The sequence below is a fragment of the Anas acuta genome, chromosome Z, assembly GCF_963932015.1.
Source record: "Anas acuta chromosome Z, bAnaAcu1.1, whole genome shotgun sequence".
Classification (NCBI taxonomy): domain Eukaryota; kingdom Metazoa; phylum Chordata; class Aves; order Anseriformes; family Anatidae; genus Anas; species Anas acuta.
The window spans coordinates 34,322,527-34,349,114 of NC_089017.1; the positions used below are offsets into that span (position 1 = coordinate 34,322,527).

Sequence of the window (26,588 nt, forward strand, 5' to 3'; positions counted from 1 at the left end):
CTTGGTACTGCAGGGGAGGTTGCAATGAAGGTTTCCCACACTGCCCAGGGGACAGAATTTGTTCCCAATGTTTTACTTAGTTTATTCATCTTTGCAGTTTACTTCCAGATTGATGTAAAGCAGACCCCCCTACCATATTTTTGTTTTATATGGTAAGGTGTATACCTTTGCAAGGATTATGGTGTATAAGGAAGCACTCAATTATGGTAGCAATGTGAAAGCATGGAGCTTGTTTTCCTCTGTGTTAGGCTCCAGTCCTTCAAATTTTCCAAAGTCATAGCACAGTGGGTTGCCCAGATAGAGAAATTTGCAAGGATTTGGGATTTATTGAGGCCCACCCATGTTCACTGTAAAATACTAAGCCTAATGGCAATTCAAGGATTAGAAATGGAATTGTAGAACTGTCTTAATAATCTTTTTAAGTCAAAGTCGGAACAAGCTGAAAGAACACCTTTCAGTAAAGCTTTCAATCACTAAGCAAAGCTAAATCCATAAATTAAAACAGGATTAAATAAATTAAACATAAACACAATTTAAACATAAATTAAAACAGGAAAAGCTGGTGAAATATTTGCTTTTTTATATATTGTAGGTAATAACTGTGTGTTAATACACATCTTGGTTAGTACAATTAAATTCTGATATAGATCATATTTAAAGATGTTTATTACACAAGATATAAAAAATAAAATCCTGCCCAAGTTTTTATATTGTCATGTCATTTCTTCAACAAACCTTTAAACTAAGACGCTGTTCAGATCAAACAGGAAATAATGAAAGCACCTACTTATATTTTCAGTGATTTTCTTCTTCTGCTCTGTGTTTTAATAAGAAATTTTTTCTCAAGGGTATTATTTGCCTTCTGGTTTGACACTGAATATCATGAAATTTTACTTATAACTTCATATTTGGTGATTGGTTTTCGTTATTAGAGAATATTATGTGTTTACTATAAATGCATATTCAGGACCAAACTTTAGGAAGAAAAAGGGGTAATGCAATCCTGTTCACCAAAAGGAAAATAAATAAATATAAAAAAATATATATAAAAAAAATAAATATTTTATTTCCTTTGCCAAATTAAGAAAATGCATGTTGACTAACAATGTGAAATTTTACAGGCCACAAAGAAGATAGACAGGTACTTGTGGTATGCATAGAGCTGTATGATATTAAAAAAAAAAAAAAAAAAAAAAAAAAAAAGATATCCTGCATAATGTATTTATATACAAAGGGGTTTAAAATTTCAAAATTTAAAAGTGATGAAAAGTGATATAGAGTTCCACTTCTATATTTTGTGTGTAATTTTCCCTTTTTTGGAACACTGCAGTGTTCTTGGTTCAAGTAGGATGATTCCTTTCATCTGGAAGGAAGGAAGAGCTGATAGCACTAGTCACAATCATTTTTATTTTTTAATTGAAGGTAAGTCAGTATAAACTGTTAACAGAAGAAAAAATAAATAAATAAAGTGATTTTAAATAAAATAAATAAAATGATGCTTCATTGCATAAGAAGTAAATGAGCATTGAGCATCAACTGGAGCATACAACCCAGATGAAAAATATTTTAGCACAGCAACGAACTTTGAGTTCTGATGTGTATAGAATCATAAAGGTTGAAAAAGACCTTCAAGATAATCTGGTCCAACCATCACCCTTCTAATATCACCCACTAAACCATGTGTAGTTTTGATTCTGAATCAAAATTATTAGAAATATAATGACGATTCTTTGGCATATAAATAATAGTGGTTTGTCCGTTGACCTTTACGCATACGTGTATGGCATGGAAATCTTATTGTCTAAATAATGTCAGAAACTATAAATATGCCACAGATACTTGTATGACTTATTTATGCATTATTGAAGCAATATAGTCTGCAAAATATCTGGTCTGAATATTTTTGGAAAAACAAAACAAAACAAAAATTAAATTACATAATGCTATAAACATCTGGAGTAAAAATATACCTAAAAAAAAAAAGAAGCAAAATTGAAGCTCTATGAGGGACCATCTAACTGTTTCAGATTTGCTGAACTATGATATTTTAAATATGCTGCCCACATTACAGCACATGCTTCACCCGTAACAACATTATGTGTTCAAAGAATAGGGAAAGCGCATAAAAGCACAGTTTCTTGTACTGCTCTCAGAATCTAAATCAGAGTTTATCTGACAATGTTTCAAATTCATCATTCACTCCATGTCTACATAAATGCTTATATTCTCAGAATAGTTTCGACTATTTCATTCAGTTATTCAAATATTCTATAGGTATTTTTATAAGGAAAGTATGCCTATAAGATATTAGAACATTCCTGAGGAATTCATGAATTTAATTATTAAATTATACTTTGTCTGCATTTTTTTTCTATCTTACATATTTAATTTTGGTATGAAATACTACACGAGGTTGACATTTGAAATTTGAGTAATATTTTTCAGAAAAAAAAAAAAAACAGTTGTCAAAAATCTCGAGGCTCCTGATGGAAAAAATTGTTTTCACTTTGACAAATTCATCATACTAGATTTCCCATAAAAACGAAGGCACATTAATTAGCCTTTTAGTTTATGAAAAATTTGGCCCTTTTTCCTCCTATAGTGAAGGTGATTGATGCAAGGCTCTGTGCTACCACTGGACAGTTACCATACCCTATTTTGTAAATCAGTCATCTATAATTACTTCTCCCACATAATTCTTCTCCCCTCTTTCTCAACAGCATTCATTCAATTCAACAGCATTTAGAAATTTTACATAGTGAATTAAGAAAATCTTCATAAATGGTCTCTTTATAAAGCTATTAATGAAGAGATTTGGAGAAATAAGCATGGGTCTTTCATTGTAAGGAAAACCTAAAAGGAAAGATAAAAAACATGCTTGCTTGGGGGAGTAATTTACTATGAGCATGTTTCTTTCATTTTATGCTTTATAATTCTGGTGTAATTTTGTATTTCAGAAATTTCTAATTATTTCTTAATATGTTAAATATTCATCCATTTGATCTGCCCCTGCATTTTCTGTAATGTATCTTTTCTAGTTTGTTTTCTCACAGAAATCCGTCCTGCTACATCTACAGTGAAGGTCCACTACTAGATGTACAAAAAACGTACAAAAATTACCAACCCAGGCAGACAGTCCTAGTCTAAATATAAGAAGCTAGAATTGTTCAGAAAATGACATATATAGGTCTCAGAGCAAACTTACAGAACAAACTTGCTTGACTTCTCTTTAAAAATTAAGATCATAGAACTAAATTTCCACTGGAAAATGAAATAAATAAATAAATAAATAAATAAATCCAAAAGTATCAACCAGAAATATTTCCATAATATTTTATCCCTCCTTCATATGAGATGTTTGTATATCAGATCACATAAATATATCAGCTACATACAAAGAGTATGTGACTTTGCATTTTTCTGTGTCTGTGAAGAGCTGCAGGTAGGAATTCAACAGGATTTCTGCTGAATGAACTGCTTCCATATCTTAGTTGCTGTTAAAGTCCACATTAGTGCAAAGAGATAATAGGATTTAGATAGTGTTGCTAAATCTTCCTATATCATTTAAAATTGGTTCAATTTTTTCTAAGTTGATAATACAAATTCTGCTTTACTCCATTTGCTTAGTGATAACCAGAAATCATAAAGTGTTTTATTCCAGTAATTGCAGCTTGGGCTGTATAATTGTCAGGAGAAGAAAGCACAATACAGTTTATTCTGTATCTGACAATTGATATTCTAATATCTGAATAGTAGGTGCACATATAATTAAGAACCAGCCTGAAGTTTTACAGAGATCCAAATGCCAATTAAAAATAGAATTAAGAATTACCACATATTACTTAGAAAGATTAAGAAACATTACTGCTACACTAGTCTGTGCTGCCAGGGTGAGAGTCACTACTTGAACTTTTCATGTGTGTCCTCTTTTTTTCTGACAGATCTTGGGCAAGGTGTCTGTTCCTCCTGCTAGGATCTTACTTCTTAGTCCAACATCACAGAATCATAGAATGGTTTGGGTTAGAAGGAAACTTAAAGGTCATCTAATTCCAACCCCTCCGTCATGGACAGGGACACCTTCTTCTAGGCCAGGTTGTTCTCTCACGAGAGCAGAGTAGAGGGGGATAATCACCTCCCTCAACCTGCTGGCCACACATTTTAACGTTGTCCAGGATATAGTTGGTTTTCTGGGCTGCAAATGCACATTGCTGACTCATGTTGAGCTGCGACGAAGATGGTGAAGAGCCTAGATGGAAAGACATCTGAGAAGCGGCTGAGGTCACTGGGCCTGTTCAGCCTGGAGAAGAGGAGGCTGAGGGGGGACCTCTTTGTGGTCTACAACTTCCTCGCTAGGGGGAGTGGAGAGACAGGTGACCTATTCTCTGTAAATACCCGTGATAGGACTCACAGGAATGGTGTTAAGCTAGTGTAGGCTGAACATTAGGAAGAGGTTCTTCACCAAGACAGTGGTCACACACTGGAACAGGCTCCCCAGTGAAGTACTCACTTCACCAAGCCTCTCTGAATTTAAAAAGTGATTGGACTGTGCACTTAATCACATGGTCTAAACTTTTGGGTAGACCTATGTGGTGCCAGGATTTTGACTTGATGATCCTTATGGGTCCCTTCCAACTCAGGATATTCTATGATTCCACGATTCTATGATTTTCATCCACTAGTAGTCCCAAGTCTCTCTCCATGGGGATTCTCTCTATCCATTCATGATGTGCAAAGGAAAATTAATCAACAGGGGAGGCAGCAACACATTTGCCCTTGGTTTGGTGAATGAAGGTGTTTTCAAAAATGATGAGCTGTAGGGGATACCTGTATGTAGTCTCCAGAAGAGAAGAGAAGCTGATGAGGAAGCACAGAAATCCATAGAGGGAGAAAAGGATGTTGCCCAGCCTGGAAGGTCATTTTGCTTTCTGGATGTTTTGCCTTCAGGGTGTTTCGGACTGAATTTTTCACCTCTTGAACTAAAGGGATCTTCCCCTTGTTAACTTGCTCTTGTTAATTTGCTCTTCTCCTATTCCATTTCTCAAAAATGGTGTCTGAAGGAAGGCTGGAGAGTGGTGAAACCAGTATCTGCACCAAGATGCTCTTAGCAAAGGGTTGCTGGAGGGCCACATTATGCAGGAACTCAGGAGGGATTTTCAAATAGCTGTAGGGATGGAAAATGAGATGAATTGTGAACAGTAGCATATCATTGTTTTATACAATTATGTGTAATTTAATTTTACTGTTTCTTTAAGTCAACACCCACAAAGTGGCTACCAAAACCACATCAAACTTTAAATCTGAAAGAACTAACAATGCTATAGCTTTCAGGCATTTGTGATGTAGAATGAGCAGTTCAGAAATCAAATAGTTCAGATGAAAATTAGAAGGGTCCTAGCACAAAAATTCAGCACAAAACTCCTACACATACATTTTAATCTGATTTTTCATTAGAAAGCAATGAGATCTCTCTTAGTGTAGTTATTTTCTTTCCTTAATTTGAGAAGGAATAGTGTTACATTTTTTTTAGAAGATAAAATCAAGCTTAGTGATTTAAAGGATAAATAGTCTGGCAGTGTTGAATGGCAGAAAAATATTTTCTGCATTTTCTGTTCACTTTCCAGTTATGTATGTATATCTACACACATCTATGATATAAAGTTTCATAATGACTTTTTAGGCTGTGTTTGACAGAAATTAGAGTTGCATATAGGTATACTTCTGTTCTGTTGGATTTTGATTAAAATTACTTGATTTTTATAGTAGTTATTATAATAGATACTTTTAGTAGATACTTTTAGTATCTTATATACTTTTGTGAAAGCACTAACTCAATGCTTACAGTAGTGGTCAATAAAAACATATAATTTTTAATAGGAATTTTTTAAATTATTTGGAAAGGAGTGGATTACAAAACAGTGATTGTAACATTACCGGTCTGTAGTTCAGCATTGCACAAGTCTGGTTCCTCTCAGAAGAAAAAAACAAAGAGTAAAAAGGTTGGAAAATGGCAGCAAGGACAATAAACAAAAAGGACTGAAACAAATAGTTTCAGTGAAAGGAAAATTTGACAAATACTTCATCTGGGAAAAAAAAAATATATATATATATATATATATATATATATATATATATATATATATATTAATAATAATAATTAGGTATCTTGAAAACCATGACTGGCATGTAGATGTGAAGATCACAGAATCACAGAATGGTTGAGCTTGGGAGGGACTGATGGAGATCATTTGTTCCAGATCCCCTGCCAGTCAGGGACACTTACAGCACATTGCACAGGACTGCATCCAGATGGGTTTTAAATATTTCCAGAGAAGGAGACTTCACAGCCTCTCTGGGCATTTTTTTCCAGCTCTGTCAACCTCATGGTAAAGAATTGTCTCCTTATATTCAGATGGAGCTTCCCAGATTTCAGTTTGTGCCCATTGCCTCTTGAATTGGGCACCACTGAAAAGAGTCTGGCCCAATTCTCTTGACACTCTCCCTTCAGATTTTATAGATATTGATAAGATCCTCTCTCAGACTTCTCCAAGCTTAACAGGCCTGGCTCTATTAGCCTCTCCTCATCGGCACTCTTCCAAATGCAACCCAGCATACCACTGGTGTTTTTCACTTTCCACAACGGCACATTGCTGACTCATGGTTAACCTGTTGGCTGCCAGGACTCACAGGTCCTTCTCCACAGAGGTGCTTTCCAGCAGGTCAGCCCCAAGCCTCTACTTGTGCATGAGGTTGTTCCTCTCCAGGTGCAGCAGTCTGCATTTGCCCTTGTTGAACTTCATGAGGCTCCTCACCACCCAACTCTCCAGCCTGTCCAGGTCCCTCTAAATGGCAGAACAGTCCTGTGGCATTTTAGCCATTCATCTCATCCCAGTTTTGTCATCAGCAAACTTGCTGAGGGTGCACTCTATTCTAGCCTCCAGGTCATTGATAAATAAGTTGAACAAGACTTGGCACAGCACTGACCCTTGGGGTACACCTCTAGTTAGAGGCCTCCAACTAGACAGTGCCACTGAGCACAACTCTCTGAGCTTTGCCACCCATCCAGCTTTAAGTCGACACCACTGTCCACTCATCTACCCTGTACTTCCTGAGCTTACCTATGAGAAAGTTATGGAATGTTATGGAAGACTGTGAATGTAGAAGCCTTGCTGAAGTCAAGGTAGACAACATTCACTCATCCACTCAGCTCCACCCTCATCTACCTAGCCAGTCATCATGGAAGGCTATAAGATTTCTTAAATATGGTTTCCCTTTGGTGAATCTATGCTGACTACCCTAACAACCTTCTTATCCTCCATGTATTTGGAGATGACCTCCCAGATGGGCTGTTCCATCACCTTTCCAGGGATGGAGGTGAGGCTGACTGGCCTGTAGTTGCCTGTGTCCTCCTTCTTGCCTTTTTTGAAGACTGGCATGATATTGGCTTTCTTCCAGTCCTCAGGCACCTCTCCTGTTCTCCATGACCTTTCAAAGATGATGAAGAGTGGCCCAGCAATAATAATTCACCAGGTCCCTCAGTACTCATGGGTGCATCCCATCTATGAAACTGGTGAAAGGCCTGGAACACAAGTCTTATGAGGAGCAGCTGAAGGAACTGGGGTTGTTTAGTCTGGAGAAGAGAAGGCTCAGGGGAGACCTTATTGCTCTCTACAGCTACCTGAAAGGAAGTTGTGGGGAGCTGTGTGTTGGCCCCTTCTCACAGAAAACCACTGATAGGACTAGAGGGAATGATCTCAAGTTGAACTAGGGGAGGTTTAGGTTAGAAATTAGAAGACATTTCTTCTCAAATACAGTAGTCAGGCATTGGAAAGGGTTGCCTAGAGAAGTGGTGGCATTGCCATCCCTGGGAGTGTTTGAGGAAACGTTGGACATAATGCTTAGGGACATTGTCTAGTGGATGATATTGGTGGTAGGGGTATGGTTGGACCAGATGATCTTGAAGGCCTTTTCCAACCTTAATGATTCCATAATTCTATGATTTGTGGGTGTCAGGTTTGCCTAAATGATCTCTAACCTGATCCTCTTCAACCAAAAAAAAAGTCCTTCTTTCTCCAGACATCTTCTCTTGTCTCTAGGATCTAAGATTCCAAAGGACTGGTCTTAGTGGTGAAGACTGAAGCAAAGAAGGCATTCAGTAATGCTGTCTTCTCTGTATCCTTTGTTACCAGGGCACCCACCCCACTCAAGAGCAGGCCCAAATTTCCCCTTGTGTTCCTTTTATCATTGATATATTTGAAGAAGATCTTCTTCTTGTCCTCGACATCTCTCGGCAGATTTAATTCCAAGTGGGTTTTGATCTCCCTTGTCACATCTCTGAATACTCTGTTAATGTCCCTCTATTCCTCCCAAGTGGCCCGTCCCTTTTTCCACATTCTGTGTACTTCTTCATTCTGTTTGAGTTTTGCCAGAAACTCCTTGCTCATCCATGCAAGTACCCTTCCTCTTTTGCTTGCCTTCTTGCTCTAAGGGATTAAACTGATCTTGAGCTATGAGGAAGTGATGCTTGAATACTGACCAGCTCTCCTGGACCCCTCTTCCTTCTGGGACCTTAATCCATGCGATTACTCCAAGCAGGTCCAAGAAGAGGCCAAAATTTGCTCTCCTGAAGTACAGGACTGTGATCCTAATTTTTGCCTTGCTTCCTCCTTGTAAGATCCTGAACTCCATCATCAGTCTGGATGGACATTGACTCTGCAATACCACTCTCAACATAGAAACACCATGAGAAACCATGAGTCACATTCAAAGCAAAAAGAAGGAAATGGTTCCACCTGCAGCAGGGAGAAGGATGTTATGGACGTTGAAAACCTACATGAAATCAGAAGATAATTTTGTGGAGAAAAGCCCACAAAGCAATACAGAACACAGAAATCACAACAATGCAGGAAGTCCATAAGCAAAAAAAAAAATAGTTGCAAGCTGAAAGATTATTACAAAAAAAAAGTATTATGTATCTTTGCCTTGTTTTTCCTTTTCCCTAGTACCTGTTTACGGCACTGACAAGTGACACAACAGATGAACCTATCATTTGATCAAGTAGGGCTGTTAATGCTCAAAAAAAATATTTTCTTCTTTAAATAATTATAACCTGATGATAAATTTAGTAAAAACTTAAATAGCTGTCCTGGTTTCAGCTAGGATAGAGTTAATTTTCCTCCTAGTAGCTGGTAGGGTGCTGTGTTTGGTACTTAGGATGAAAATAAAATTGATAATATGCTGATATTTTAATTGCTGCAGAGCAGTGCCAAAGACTTTTCAGCTTCTCACGCTGTCCTGCAAGCAGACAGGCTGGGGGTGCAGCAGGAGCTAGGAGGGGACAGACCCAGGACAGCTGATTCAAACTGGCCAAAGGAGTATTCCATACCATCTGACATCATGCTGAACAATATATAGGAGTGGCTGGGTGGAGTGGGGAGATCATCTGCTCGGGGATAGGCTGGGCATTGGTCAGCAGTGAGCAATTGCATTGTGCATCACTTGTTTGTACACATTGGTAGTAGTAGTAGTAGTATTTATTTTTCTTCTTTTCTTTTCTGTCCTAATAAACTGTCTCTATCTCAACCCACAGGCCTCATTCTTCTGATTCTCTGCCCCATCCCAGAGAGGTAGGGGGGAGGGTGAATGAACTGCTGTGTGTTGCTGAGCTGCCGGCTGGGTTAAACCACAACAATAGTTTACCAAAGAAACATCGTAAATGAAGTCATTAGGCTTAATTCTTCTGCCATGTGCCAGTACCCATAAGAAGGAAATAAAGGGACTTTTTAAAAGTATTCTTTATGACATACCTTTCATTTTAATCAGCTTTTATCTCTAAAATCTTCTCCTTGAATTCTTACTGATTTTGAGGAAGTCTGTTGGAGCCAGTATGTTTATACCAATTCTTGGACTTAATCATTCTCCCTGATTTTTTTTGAAACATCCATTAATCTTTCCAGTTATTTAGCAATACCATGATAATAATGGTGGCCATTTATACTTAGTATATAAAATATTTTGAAAATATATAAAGCACAAATACATATTGGCATAGTTGCCCTTGCATAGATGTATGATTTTCTTTTCCGTTAATTTATTTTAAGAAGAATGTCAGATGGAATGTTTAAAATAATATATTATTGAGGAAATAATAAAAAAAAAAAAAAGTTGTTCCTGATTGTTTTAGAATTGCTCTTTTTCATCTACGTACAGTATTAGAATTTACATCCGGTAAATAACAACAGTAGAGAAATTCTATAATGTCTTGTATTAATGAATGGCTGTTCATTCTGTGACTTCCTAATCTGTCCTTAAGACAGCTTGATTTTCAAGACTATTCAACAATGTTCTTAAAACAGTTCTAGTGATAAAATGTTTATGAAATCAGAAGTAAAAATAGGTATATAGTAAAAATAAAAAAAAAAAATTAAACTATAGTGGGTAAAGACTTGATGGACAGCCTCTAAGATGCCACTGGTGATAAAAACCTGTTAGAAACTGAAACATTTTTGGATGCTCTAATGATCCAATCAGCTTAATGTCCTTAAGGTAAAATCCTAATGCTTCAAGCTAGGTGTAAAACTTCTTATAGTGCTTATAACTGGACAACACTGAAATGGGGGATAGAAATTTGCCTCAAGCACAGCTAGTAACAACATCATATTGAAGCATTGTCATTCTTTGTACTAATCTAACTACAAAAGTTTGCTGATAATAAGGTCCTCACTCAGAAGCAGTTGGATTTCAAAAAGTGCCCTTTTGATTAAAGTAAACTAATCCACTCAAATCGCAATAGCACTGATGTTGTTCAGTCACCAGATGTTCCTGCAAATCCTATCTGTAGTTTTCTTCAGTAATATTCCATTGCCTGACCAGTTGCTCTACACCACAGAAAGGTAGAGAAAAGCTACCTTTTCACGTCTCCATCACACGTCTCTTGTGATGAACCTGTTTTATAATCTGGTTGCTTGTTGAAATTTAAGAAAGTTGAGAATCAGAAGATTAGAACTTCCTCCATCTCTGGTCTACCACAAAAATTGAAGGATTCTAAATTTGTCATTCTTGGTGCTCTTTTTTTAAAATGTCTACATTACATGTTAAAATCTACCAGAATTTATTTTATTGATTTTTTTTCTTGGTTCATTTTTAATATTTGTTCTTCTCCTGCATTAGTACTGATTTCATTGCTATCTACTGCTTCAGAGTTTGTTTCATTAATAGTGATCTGGGTTGAAAATGTTAATAACGTGTAAGTTTGTAGGATCGAATGTACAGCATCCACCTCTCTAAAAGCACCTGCAGATTGTGCTGTAGAGAGAAAAAAAAAAAAATCCAAAACATATATTAACATATAAACATAACATATAAACATAAGAATTATATAAACACGTATTAACATATAAACATAAAACATATATTTTCCAAAAATCTTTGCTTATTGTTTTTATCTTTACCACTCAATAAAATACATGTTTATCTATGCTATGAGTATTTTCATCTCCAAAGAGGATTATAAATTGAAAGTACTTTCAAATATACTACAGCAAAGACAGCTGTAGTTTTCCATAGCTTCAATTGTTTATACTAAGTCCCAAAAACACAACTCTAAAACAACCACTGGGTGACATATGCAAATGAGTATAGCCATTGTTGCTTGTGTTGATTTCTAAAAGGGAATAAAGATGTGGCTTTTGCCCCAGCTACATTGCAAGCTGAAACCTAAATTCTGGAATGACTTACAGAATCTTGTCAAATGTACAGACATTTCACTTCAAAGTCAGATTTTTGTTTTTACTCAATTTTATCCATTTTTTTTCTTTCCTTCCCTCATGTTTTGTCTACCATCCCAACCAAACCAAGATCTCTTGTGTAAAAACGAAAGCAATCTTTTTCTGCCAAATTCCTAGATGTATTCTTTACCTTTCTGAGCTGCTTACTAGCTCTCTTCTTGACACTGCAACTTTGTCTGCCTTTGCATCCTGCACAAACCATCTGAATCTGTGTTAATCTTCCAGCATGTGCTTGGAAACACTTCATTCTCTGTTGGTTTAAACTGTATGGTTAACAGATCTCACAGATGATAGTTTTGTTGGAACAGAATGTGTACATATATCCATGTATATATATCCAAAAATCTCAAAGATTAGTCAGCCTTGCAGAAGCTTCTCAACATGCATGACAATACAAGAAGTTTAGAATTTGATGCATGTGCTCAGTCTGGTAGATCCTGTGTCCAGCAGAGCTGGACATGTAGGATTGTTTAATGCTTGTATCTATCAATGTAATAGGCAGACAGCATATTTTTCAGGTGTTAGATGGCAACCTCATTGAAAAGAAAAGGAGGGTATGCATGCATATATAGGATTAGAGAGGAATTAATCCAAATTTAGGGTGGAAAAGAGAGTAAAAAATATTGACTTGTTTGTTTGTTTGTTTTGAGGCCTGAAATAACTTATTCATTCAAAAGATATAATTGGTATGTACTAAAAAACTAACTGTTGTTCATATGAAAATCATCCTTGGAGTTGATATCATATGCATATGGTAAGGAATTAATCTCTGACTTTGTAAACATTCTAGGTGTATTTCAAATTACTAACTTTTAATTAAGCTGAAAATAATGCAGTTACTTTTCTCAGTAAGACAAAAAAAAATGCTTATAATTTTCTGAAAACTTACGATTACAATTACAAAAACTTTCATTACAATTCAGCAACTGTGGTGAGAAACAGTGATAAACTGCATCTTCTCTGGAAAAATGTCATTGTTGATTAATAGTAATATATTTCAGCTGTGTATAGATTTCTCACAGTTACCCAATAAACACACTGGTTTCATTCTTCGGAGATTAACAATCTCTCTAGTGTGCTCAGGTTCGTTCTAGCTTAATACACTGTTTCTTTTGAAGGATTTGTTTTCATGGATTGAACTTTAAGGATTCAGAGCACCTTATCACACTTTCACAAGCTTGTTTTCTGAGAGGGAATGAGGAGAGGGAAAAAAGCCTGTCACTGCTTGTGCCAGTCAAAACCAAGCTCTCAGGGGATTTGTTTTTCTTTTGGCGTCAGATCAGATGCTCAAATCAAGGGGCATTCAGGAGCTATGGAAGCATGTCCACTGGACCCTTAATGAGGCTAATCCTGTGGCAGCACATTCCAAGCAACAAGGACTCTGCTCATGCTCCCATCCCTGCACTACAGATGGGCTGACTGCCTTGTTCAGGGAGTGGTCATAAATGTGTTGTTAGCAATGACCAGCACAGCGTAATGTGGACAGCAGAGTTTGCTCCAGGATAGACTTAAACACCAAGTTTAATGATCAGGTAAAGAAGAGGGGGCAAAAATGGTCTTGGCGGGATTTTGCATGCAGCTAACAGAGGTATTTAATTGAGAGATCCAAGCTAAGACTAAACTATATTCAAGCATCAATAATGGCATGTACTTTAAGAGCTCACTATGGATGTTAAATTGTTTTATGAATTAACGTTGAAGGAGAATTTGTGAAACAACAAAAAGAGAAGATAAGCTTCTTGCTCTGCTATTTTTGAAAATATTTTTCCAAACTATTTACTGCTTTATAAATTCATATGTTAAATAAGAGTTTAATAGTGATAATTTCAACAAGTTATTCTAATTCTGCTATGAAGACACTACTGCAAGTAAAGTAATTATAATTACTTTACCTCTGAACCTTGCATTTTATTACAAATGATCTCTATAACCAGCATGAGGCAGTGAAAACAGATGTTTTCTTTTTTCTCTGTAAGAACTATGAAATGACCAAATCATAGTGCTATAAATCATTGGTGCTATTTATGGGTCAGGTAGGATGGCATATTATTTAAGACCTACAATCCAGATTTATTTTTTTGTTTTATTTTTAGTAATTTGAATAAAAAAACTTTTTAAAACACGTTGTTACTTTTCAACTTTGTATTTGAAGAAGTATGATGAAGATTCTGTTGTAATTTATTATCACTTCTAGCATAGCTGGATTTCTTTTCTACAAGAGAGTATGAAAAAGAGTACAATAACAAATTTTAGTGTTTTTTTTTTTCAATAGCATGTTTGTATATATTCACTGAAAAAAAAAATAATACTGGATTTGGTTGTTTAGAAATTGAATTACTGTCTATCTTTAGAAAAGATACATTAGATCTATCTAGCTAGTAAATTTAACAAGGTAAATTGTTTGCAGATAAGTATTTGAAAGGTATATATTTAATAATAGATACTCTTTAGTGATCTATCACAAAAGGAATGAGACTCATATCGTATGGAATTTCTGCACTAAGAGCTGATTTTTGATGCCAAATAAGAAAAGTTAGCATAAAAAAGTTTTTCACTCTTTTACAGAAAACAGATGTTATGAACATTGTAGTTGTTTCTAAAACAAACAACAAAGAAGATAAAACTGAAATTTGTCTGTTTTTTGGGGGGGACGTGTGGTTTCAAAAGGTTATTTTATATATACAATAAAAGGTGAATACCTTTTATAAAGATGCAGGTTCTTATTCAATGTACCTCTTCAGGCAATATAGGAAACTTTTGTACTCTTGGAACTCAAAGTACATGAAATTTCTAGAATGAATGGTCTATACTGTAAAGTATGTAATTTCAAATGTTAGTATTGCAGTACTTGAATAATAGTTGTAACTCCTTTTCTTTCTCTGCAACACTCCACAAGAAGTGTTGCCCTAATTTTCCCACGTATTTTTGCTTCAAATGTCTGCGATAAGAGGGTCAAGTGAAGTTCATAATGCCCGTGCTGAATGACTTGAGAAATCTAGACGGATTTTTAAAAGGCTCTCTTTGACAAATTGAGAAACTACTCAATGGTACACTGGTCTTTTAAGCTGATTTCATTCTATATTATGTAATGTTGTGATGATGATTGTGATAATTAATGCCTGTCTATAAGCCTTATAAACATTAAAAAGTTATAATAAGTTAGAAGTTCAAGGTTATCCCCTCTATGCATATTACACCTTATTTAGCTTTTTTCAGAATCCCAATATAAATTTCCTTAGCTTAAACATGAATAAAATAAATAAATAAATAAAATGTTCCACATTCTGTATTAGATTAATTCTCTATTTTCTACATAGTAAGGAACAACTTTCAAATACAGATCTATTTAATATTTTTAATTGGCTTGTTTCCCTGACTGTAAGAGTCTTGTCAGGGTGTCTGCAGAACATGAACTCTGGCAGACTTTTACAATTAAAAATACAAGCAAAACATAAAATAAGCAAAGATAAAATATTGTTATGAAACATCAGTGACCACTAATTCCCAAAAGGATTTATGTACTGTGAAGAAGGTGAAAGGTCAGCTTTTTTTAGATTTGTGAGTAAGGTGTAAGGAATGTAGTTGGAAATTGTTATTTTGGTACTTTATTCTAGTGATGCTGACTCAATAAATTTTCAAAGTTCACAATGATTTCCAAAAGTCCCAGAAATACATACTTCTGTATTTAAAAATAGTATGATGTTGATTTAGCTGACAAAAGGTGACCTTAGATAGCAGATAAGGAATTATACAAAGATAATTTCATGTTTTTTCTTTCTCTGGATGCAAGGTGTTCAGATTTTGTTTAAACTACCTAAAGTCCATTTCACATTACTTAACAGTAGCTTTTCATAGTTCTTATAGTTCCATGTATGCTGTGGAATCAAACAGATATATGTATTTTTTATCCATTTGTAATACATTTTTAAAGGAAAATTTCAACTCAACTCCTTAGTAAATGGAACAATTTGATTCTGTTTGGGGGAATGTTTTAGATACTTTCCCAGAATTCATATCGTACTGTCTAGATTATTTAAAACATGGATATAAAACATGGATTCTGAAGTTTTCTCTTTTGTTGTTGTTGTTGGTTTATTTTCTTTTTTTGTGTGTGTTTTGTGTGGTTTTTTGTTTTTTGTGTTTTTTTTGGGGGGAGGGGGGTTGTGGTTGTAATACTTTCATTGGTTTAGTTTGTTTCTTTTGTAAATTTGTTTTTTCCCAACCTACATAAAAAATAAAAAAATAAATCTCCTTTTTGCCCAGTAATATAAACTTTGCCAAGGGAAATTGAGAAATTACATGATTTCCTGAGACTATCTGGGACAAGATCATGACAAGAGGCATAATTTCATTGAACTCAGTTTCAGAGTTTACATCAACTAGTCATCTAGTTCTTAATGTATCAAAGATTTTTTTTCATTCTTAATTTCTTGTACAGAAGTATTTTCTAGCTCCATGTTAAACATAATTATCAGTGCCTATACAAAAAATTTCAGTGGAATCATGGTGTTATGAATTTTCCTTCTATATTTACTCTAGTTCTTGAGGTTTTATTGTTTGGTTGGTTGTTTTTTGTTTCTGTCTTGTTGTTTAATTTGAATCAATTTAATTGTATGATTATTATTTTTTTAAAGTATTTTTAACAAGTGAGTTTTTCCTCTGCTGTGTAAAAGAACTATGGTAATTTAAAGTTTGAAATAGTTTTTCTCCAATGTGCTGTTATGAGAATATAGTTCACAACCTCAAAGTCAACTGACTAGTGAATATGAAAACAATTTTAATACCTTCTCTTGGATGCTTAGCCCTAAAAGAGAACCTCAGTTCCAATGGAAAATGTTTACTCTGTACAGCATGGGCACTGCATATCCGTAGAGTCAGTGAAGTTCTCATTTGTGTTTGAAGTTTGCCTTCAGATGTGCTGTAAGTTGTATTTAAGAAGCAAACAGAGCTTAAGGTATTTTCTCTCTCTCTCTTTTTTTTTTTTTTAGGCACAGAAATCATGGATAGAAAGAGCTTTTTACAAGAGAGAATGTGTTCATATCATACCCAGCACCAAAGACCCCCATAGGTAATTGCATGTAACTTGTATGAAAATGAAATCAATTACAAGTAAATATCTTATATATGTGTGTTTATATGTACTTATAGAGATCAAAATAATTTGTAAAGCTGTACAGAAGAAGGTGGTTGAATTACATACAGAGTGCTGGATGCCCATGAGTACCATTCATCTACATTTCAAAACATATTCCATCAAAAAAGAAGTATTAAAGGTCTCTAGTGTCTATCTTTAATTTTCTCATCTTAGTGAAAGTTTTGGATCTTCAAATATTTGCCTAAATTAATTAGATGCATGATACACAATACTCTCAAAACCAAAACACCAAAAAAAAAAAAAAAATGCAATAAACTACCAATTTAGAATGTCTTGTGGTCAATTCAATAGCTGATTATTGATCTGATGTTATCTGAGAATGCAGAAAACTATTTTTAATTTCATTTTGTACATATTTAAAGCAAAGCAGTGATTTTATTGAAATATAGATAGCCCAAAGAAAACAAAATCATAGAATGAAAAGGTAATATCTATATTATGTTCCTTCTAGAGGCTTTGGTTACATGCTCAGCAGAATTGAAAGGTTTTGGCAGTGAGGGGAGAGAGGGAAGGGAATGGGGAAGACTTGTAGGCAATTTATTATAGCTTGTTTTCCTATTAGTTTTGTACGTTACACAATTTTTGTACATGTTACAGAATTTTTCTGCTTGTTTAATGTCATAGGTGTTGCTGTGGGCGTCTAATAGGTCAACATGTTGGACTGACTCCAAGTATCTCCGTTATCCAGAATGAGAAAAATGAAAGCAGGCTTACTCGCAATGACATCCAGTCAGAGAAGTGGTCCATCAGCAAGCACACACAGCTCAGTCCGACAGATGCTTTTGGAACTATTGAGTTCCAAGGAGGAGGCCACTCCAATAAAGCCATGGTAACCACGTTTTTCTCTTAGATAAATAACGCTGCTATCCCAAAAAAAAAGAAAAAAAAAAAAAAAGACATTCATAAATAGAATTCTTAATATCATTTTTAAGTATTATTTAGCATAAAGCCATGCTATCTGTTTTTATGTATTATGTGCCAATAATGGCAGTGAAGAGAAGGAATTTTAAGAACTAGAGAGCATGAAAGAGGCAACCTTTATAACTAAAAATATGCCAGTCTACCACTATCATGATTTTCTACCAGTGACGATCCATCTGTCTTTTTCTGAACAACTTTAGAATTCATCTATGCTTTCCCATTGCTGGCATATGTCTGTTAGGCAGACAAATTTGAAATAGACCAATTTTTATTTTTTTTTAATATTCCTCTAGACATATGTTGGAGGATAGACCAGTTAGACTTACTTGTTTATGTTTTACTGAAATAAGAAACACGCTAAGTGTTTAAGTTAAGAACTGGAAAATCCCTGTTCTGCCGTGGATTTCCTTGAGCAAGTCATTTAGTCATAATGCAGTGTTATGGAGAGATACCAAAGTATACTAATCTGAATACATTTCTCCACTAACTCAGATGTTTCCAGTGTCCACGTTAACCTGTGGTTATATTTCTACACAGCATTGTAGGAAAGGAAGAATCTCTCTGGCTATATCTAAACTGCAAAACCTGGCAGTAGGAAAATGAAAGATGAGTATATACCTAGTATACTGTGGCCAAGAGACTGCTCTGTGCAGCTGTGAGTGAGGGCAAACACAGAACCCCCAGGTGCTCTGCAGAATAACCTGCCCAGCAGCTCAGGGCAATCTTCTTTGCCTAATGCAGGATTCTCAGAGTTATTGCAGCACTAGATGGATTAGTGATGATGAAGAGCTCAATATTGCTCTACCAAGAGCCAGATAGTTTCCTCAGATGCATATGTTGGGGGGGTGGAGATGGAAATATTACTTGAATGGATGGTACTGTTCACCCTGGTGGATGTATTCTGACGGTAGAAACTAGAAAACACCATTGCCCCCAGAAAGAGTGTCATTCAAAATAGGTCATCTCTCTCCAAACATCACAGATGCCTTATGTTTAGTTAATAACCAATCACCTAAAAATCTGCAAGGCCATTGCTAGTGAGAGAATCTGATTCAGTAAATAAAGTTTGTTTAGTGTGAATAAATTGACACCTCCCTCAGAACCCAAGTGAAGTAAACCATGCTGTTGATAACTTCACAAGGAGTGAGAACAAAACAGAATAATTTTCACAACAACTAAGACTCAGAGATGCAGTAACCATCATGTTATTACCTATATATGGTTACTTTGCTTTAAATCTGCCTTTATGATATACGATAATTACTAGAGCTGTTTGAGTGACATCCTTGGAGAGTTCTTTAAAACAATAAACTGCCCTGCCTAGGCAGAAGTCATCTTGGAGAGTTCTGAACTGTTTAAGAGTTTAAAGAAACAGATGATATTAATTGTGCTACAGGATTTCTGGCCTCCTTTGGCATTCTGGTGTCTTGGGAACAATGCCATAAGAGAATAGATTTTTCAAAGTGTATGCCATGTGTAAAAAGTAGTATAGTTAAAGTGAAACTGTAGAGATAAAAGTCAAAGTCGACATGAATAGAAAAATCTTGTCACAGAGCACAGTCGGGACTTGAAACAAACAAAACTAAGCCCTGAATAATTTAAAAAATAGAAGACAAAAAAAGGTTAAGAATCTCAGATATCTAAATAAGTGACAAGTCAAGGACAAATATAGATGAAACGTATTTCTAGAAAAACTCTGGATTTATTTTGACAATACTAGAAACAGGAAGATAGCTGCATCTGTCGTCTAGTCATAGTCATTAAATCTCACCTGAAACATGGAAGCAAAAAATTCTTAATGAATTAGATATGTCTATAAAACCTTCAGAAATTCAATCATCTTGCTAGTGAGAAAAGTGTTTCAAAATAAGCTACTCACTAAAAATCTCTGAAAGGGTGTTCCACTTGGTTACCATCAGTGAGAAAAACACCTTCCATATGATCAAGGCACTAATAAGGAGGTTTTCAAAACCTTAATGACACATTTTTAATGAAAATAATAATAAAGAAATTTGCTATACTGTTATGTGTTTGTCACTGAAAAGAGTATGAAGGTTTCTTAATGGTCTCATTTCCAATACCAAACATTATTATAGTCAAGGAGGTTAGCGGACTACCTAGTTGTTGCAGTTTTATTAAAAGAAAATTAAACTCTTTTCTCTGAGTTTACTGGATACAAGGTCTTTCCCATAATAAACAACTAACCTTACCAAATCTAAAAAATTCTGTGAAAACTTAGCCTTTACTCACTGAAAACAATGAACCATTTTTTTCCAGGAGAGAAGGGGAATAAAGAACAGTTATAGTATATTGAAATATAAGGCTTGGAAAAAGGAATAAGTGCATAAAAACCCTGGACAACAGTCTTATTTAAGTAATACCTGGATACCACCTAATCAAAACCAAAATAAGTGAAACTGGAATATAAAAATGGACAGCAGGGGGCAATACTATAGATAAATGTTTGTTCTTTTCTCAAAATAAAGTACATATTTATTTTCTAATTGTGAGATATCAAATACAACTATAGCATACCACCTGACTTTTTCCTGACACTCATGGTAAATTAATGTTATTCCTATTGCCTAAAAGAATAATTTTATAAATGTGTAAAATTCGGCAAGATAACAAAGATAAAGCAAAGACTAGGGGGAAGAATTCAGTATATATTTTACCCTGTTTCCTGAAATGGATGCCTATACTTGAAATTTCTTAAGCATGGTAAACACAGGAACATTATCTTGTTATATGTGAACAGAAAATTTGGTATTTTTTTTTTTTCTCAATCAAGGCTACAAGGAATGAAAATCCTGAATATCCTGAGTTGGAAGGGACCCATAAGGATCTTAGAGCCTAGCTCCTGACTCCACACAGGTCTACCCAAAAATTCAGAGCATATAACTAAGAGCACAGTCCCAATGCTTCTTAAACTCTGACAGGCTTGATGCCATGACTACATCCCTGGGGAGCCTGTTCCAGTGCACGACAACTCTCTTGGTGAAGAATCTTCCTGATACCCATTCTGAACCTCCCCTGTCACAGCCTGACACGGTCCTATTGCTGGTCATTAAAGAGAATAGATCAGTGCCTGCCCCTTTCTGACTCTGTCAGATTACCCTGATTCTGAGAGCAATTTCTAAGCTAGTGTGACTGATTCCCTCCACTCCTCTTCATTAGGAAGCTGTAGACCACAACAACATATCCCCTCAGCCTCCTCTTTTCCAGGCTGAACAGGCTAAGTGACCTCAGCTGCTCCTCATTCCCCTCTAGGCCCTTCACCATCTTCATAGTCCTCCTCTGGACACTCTCCAACAGTTTCACATCCTTTTTTAAAGAACCTGTAAGTCAATGACAACCTTTCCACCGGCCACTTAAGCAGGACTTAGATGGAGCCTTTAGCTGTTGAGAATATTAACTTTTAAGGAACCAGTATGGTTTCATTCTAAGTTACAATTTTACTCTTGAGTATAGTGGGAATTAGGTCAAACCTGTTTTATATGAAAAACTGTGAAAACATCCACACTTTGAGGGATGAATCTTTAGCTTGAAGGACTATCTGCAGCTCTGATTTTTTATTTTTTTTTTGAGGTAGGTGAAATATTCAAGCAGTCTTTGCTTGCATCAAAGAGAACCGAAGGAGCGATGTTAAAATACCTTCCAGATCACAAAATATCATCCAAAGAGATTTTATTTGAAGAAATACAACAAAATGGACCTCTATTCTGAATCTTTCTCATTTATACATTTATGCTGTCATCTGCTGTCATACACCATATATTTCATAAGATAGCTGTGCTTGACCAACAGAGAAGTATTTTTACCACTCAGTAACTTTGATTTCTACCCTAGAGCATGGGAGTTCAACTTGGAAACATCCAGCTGTTTGACTGGTGATGAACACAGTTATGTTTTACGAAACCATTTGATAAAAAAATGAAACAAGTATTGGTATCAAATGGCACCCTTGCTGATAACCTCTGTACTAGTTAAGGGATCAAGTGGGCATGATAAATTTGATGATCTTATGGACTTATGCTGAAATCAATCAAATTTTCCATCATGTTTTCTGGTTCAAAACCGTACTTTTCTTTCCTATCTTGCTGGCTGCAACTGAATTATTGCATCCTATCTCTACACCATTCCCACAAAGGAGGGATTCAATTATTTGCCATTAGAAGCGGTCATTTCTACATCTGACAGATGGTTACATCAGGCTTAGCTTATGTTTACATTTAAGTTTTAAATCTGCCTCCAGAGGCTATAGAAAGAGAATTGAGGAATGGCAGAAATACTTATTAAGTTTCTAAACACAAACTGCAAAATTTGAATATTCTGCTACATGACCGAATTTTTAATTTGGACAAAAATTACTTTAAAAGTGTTCATTAATAATTTAATCAATGCTTTGAAAATGACTGCAAAAATAAATAATCAAACAAACAAACAAATAAATAAATAAATAAATGTTTTGTTCTTACTTGTTAACATGTTACGTAAATAGTAAAAGATCAATCCAAAGCATACCAAAATGAAAATGCCCTCTGTAAAAGCTAAAACTAAGGTCTCTGCACAGATGTAAAATTATCATTTTAGGTGCCATTACCCTTCTCAAAAGATTCTGAAACAGTGAAGTTCATCAATGATGATGTAAATTTAAATTTACATGAAAAAACATTCTGATTCACTTTTGCTTAGATTTCCTCATAAATAAATTATTATCTCCAATATTGACTTTCATCTGCATTATAAAGAACAAGCAGTCATTTGTAATAAAATATATCTAAATTTCAAATAAATACAGGAAAATATTTCTAACATATGATTTAAGGTTTACGTTTATTGAAACTCAGAGGTTTCAATATGGAAATGAATGAATGGAAAGAATTAAAGAGATTTTTACCAATTAATACATAGACTTAATAGGTAGAGACAGCAGAGTGACATATTCTGGAGGATAAAAAGGTACTAAAGATTACACAATACATATCTGAAGCTATTTGTGCCTTCATTTAGTGCAAGCCAGAATGATGTTGTGTCCCCTGCTTTAGAAAAATTTGTGTGGCCATTACTGATATGAATTCACTTTTTCTAATCTGCTTAAAACTCACAGTCTATCTTTGCTACAAACAGTGTAAGGTGGCAAGGATACTAAAACATAACCTCCATACTTAGACCAGTACAGCATTTGTGTAGGTCCCTGAAGGATGATGCCTCTGTATTAATGAAGTGTAATGAGCAGTAGCATTTTGTAGCCTCAGTTCTCCCTAGGTCCAGAGCAAAGGGAATAAGAATTATTCTCATAACATTGGTCTGTTAAAAATTCAACAGCCCTTGAATCCTAAGCAAAATTATTAACTTCACCGTCTGGTCAGTGGGATCGGGTACCATGAAAGCTTTTTCTTAACTCTCATGCAAGTAATTGAATGGGTAACTGTTGACAATATAGTTTACATATAGAAACTCAAAGGTACCATACACTCTTGCCAAATATAAGTATTGTATGCTCTTCATCCATTAGTTGTTAAGAATTTGCATGGCAGCTGAAGGGAACATTACTGATGTATTGGAGCAAAGGAAGATTCACAAGTTCTTGCTCATCTCTATTTGTCTATGTTCCTCTTGCTTTCCTCTGATGGTTTGCCAGAATGGTCTTCTACTTCCAGAAATGCTGAGAATGGTTGTCCTATTTTTGACAATTCATTCCTGCAAAGAAACCTAACTATTAGCAACTTTTTCTGGAAAAATTCAATGCCTTATTTCTTAGTCAACTATAAAGGACTCCACCTAACAGTCATATTGTTTACAAAAGCAGAACAATCTTATGGTGATAAATACTGATTAGACATGTTAAAAAGGGAAAAAATGATTACATTATGTATGTGGATATTATATTGCCTGGCATGTTGCAATGAATAAGGTAGAACTGGACATTCTTCTAGCTGAAAGCAAAGGTAGCAGTGTTATATAACTGAAGGTTATGCTGACAACTTGAAATAACACTATATGCATTGGTTCAGTCATAAATTTGGTAGATAGGTAGCTTTCAATAACCCATTTTATTTGATTACAATGGTCCTTACATATTTGACAAGTTATAAAGAGGATTTTTATCCTCTTTTTGACCCTTTTATATTGTGCAGCTAGAATTCAAAAAAGGCATCTGCCCTGGTACTGGTACTGTGAAACTATTCAAATACCATCAATAGAAAGACTGAGGAGAAGAGCCCCATATAGAAGGGCTTATCAGGAAGAGACAGGCATGTGTGTGATATAGTGGGGCTATAGAAAATTTGAAGGCAGTTCCTATGTTGGAGAATGCACACAGGTTCAACACGTTCTCCCTTTGGACAAAATGCTGCAGACATAGCACAGAAGAGCTGAGAACCTGAAATGTATACATGTATTTCAAAGTCATTTTAGGTGCCTGCACTTTGTTATGCAAATTAATGAATCTGTACAAATTAGTCTGTAAGTCTCATTCATTCATTCATTCATTCATTCATTTGAAAAGTACCTCTTTAGTAGTCTTGCTCAGTTTAAACACATGTATGTTTGAAGAACCAAACATGTTTCTGTTCTTGCCTACCTTTGGAGTGCTTGGTTTTGTTAATTTTAATATAAGACACAAGCAAATGCACAATTGTGACTCTGATTACCTGGGTTGTTTTTGGTGGACCATTTAAACTTTTACTCAAGTTTCTGCATCCTTAAATTAAAGACAACTACCTATCAAACATTGCTGTGAATACTTAATTTCTTAATTAATTTCTTAATTTTGTATTTGCATGGGAAAATCATCCAGTCTCTGAACTGCAAGTGTTCCATTAAGCATAGTTGCCTAGTTTTCTACATTTTTAGAAATCACCAACTTATCAATTAATTAATGTTTTTGTTATGAAGGTTGACTTTTTTCTTTAATCTGTTGGGCATTGGTGATATGCATTACACACCTCTGAGTATAAACAATCCTTTTCTCTTTACTGTTGCCGCTATTTCTGCAGTATGTACGTGTGTCTTTTGACACAAAGCCTGACCTTCTTCTGCACCTGATGACCAAAGAGTGGCAGCTTGAGCTCCCTAAACTTCTCATCTCTGTGCATGGGGGCCTTCAGAATTTTGAACTTCAGCCAAAGCTCAAGCAAGTCTTTGGGAAAGGCCTCATTAAGGCTGCTATGACAACTGGAGCATGGATATTCACTGGAGGAGTAAACACAGGTAACAGCAATATTGAAATGAAAGCACAGTGTCAGCTAGGACATTTCATCAGTTTGACCAAAAAAAAAAAAATAGGTCTGATCAGAACAGGATAATATTGCATGTTTTATTTTATTATTGCTAGCTGTACTATGTGTAAACAAGAAAATGGCAAGTTCATACCAGTCTGGCAGCTACCAGGGAATAAAAGGTTCACTAAAGCATGAAAAGTACACTGGGAAGCTGAAAATAAGGCCTCCTGTGAGGCAATTATACTAGTACATTGCCAGTGAAGACTTTATGAAATAAACAATCAGCTACCGGGAAAGGCTACTAACCAGAAACCCAAGAAGCCAAACACTTATTGCATAAAATGGAAAACAATTTCATCCAGAAAAAAAAACTCTTATTTTCTCTTATAAGACCATCTGAAGTGTGAAAGGAAAAAAGTTCTGTTTTATGGATGTGATAGAAAACATTATGGTGAATAAGTATCACTTTTTCCTTTCTGGCAGACAGCTTGACCTACTTTTTCCTATTACCCCTGGAGCAAGAGAGATAATATTGCCATTTGTATTCAAAGTTAAGAACATCTGTAACATACCATATGGGCCTTCTATGAACTCAATACAGTAGCTGCCCTGCTCTGCTGGGAGACAGCATGTAGGTTTTGGGAATAAACTATAAAACATAATTCCCTAGATGAAAAAAAAAAAACTTGGAATAAGCTTCCCAATTACCCTCCCTGAAGGAGGCAGAAAGGAGGAAAGAGTCAAGGGAAAATCAAAGAGTTCTGCTAAAGATAAATGTAAAAAGTTTTGAGACAGGACACACTTGTCAATTCTTGTCATTCTCATTTATTGCAGTAACAACACTATAATTTATTGCTTTAGTAATTTCACAGAGTGTATCCTCTTACTCTCTGTGGAAAATATTGTAATCACTATTAATTAATCATGCATTAATTTTAGTGTGCTGTGGATCAACTCATACGTATTTAAATATGAATGCTTAGTAGGAGTGTTGGGATTTTTAGTTTCCAAAACATATCAAATTTTAAACAATATTCACAGAAGCAATATAAATAGCAAAGAGGAATAATTTCTTGACTGTTAGATAGATAAACAGATACACACATGTATCATAAGGAAGAAAATCAGGTTAAATATTGACCTCTCTTTTGTGGTGATAATAAGTTGACTTGTTGGCAGATACTGTTGTAATGATAAAGGTAAAGGCAGATTTAAAAAAAAAATGTTAAAAACATATTAGAAAACTGTAGACGTTGTACATTCACTGCAGTGTACACACCACAGAAGCTCTGGAAATAAGACTGCAGAAATTTTGGAGATGACAACGAAATATATAATATTTGCATTTGGGAAATGAATGACTGCATCATACCATTTTTCAAAACATCATAGTTGTGAATGCCAAAACAAAATGAACAAAACAGAAAAAATGAATATAATTACTGTTGAAAATGATATTTTTTTTCCTGTAATCAAAAGTGACCTAGTCAAACCAATTGAATG

General features: G+C 35.1%; 1 protein-coding gene across 1 annotated transcript in view; it reads left to right on the forward strand.

The window, feature by feature from the left end:
• Positions 1 to 26,588, forward strand: part of TRPM3 (transient receptor potential cation channel subfamily M member 3) — a 430,339-nt gene that overhangs the window by 261,813 nt on the left and 141,938 nt on the right. The window contains exons 2-4 of the mRNA XM_068667797.1: positions 16,772 to 16,851; positions 17,563 to 17,767; positions 24,861 to 25,074. Coding sequence (XP_068523898.1) covers positions 16,772 to 16,851; positions 17,563 to 17,767; positions 24,861 to 25,074 — 499 coding nt within the window. The remainder of the gene's footprint in view (positions 1 to 16,771; positions 16,852 to 17,562; positions 17,768 to 24,860; positions 25,075 to 26,588) is intronic.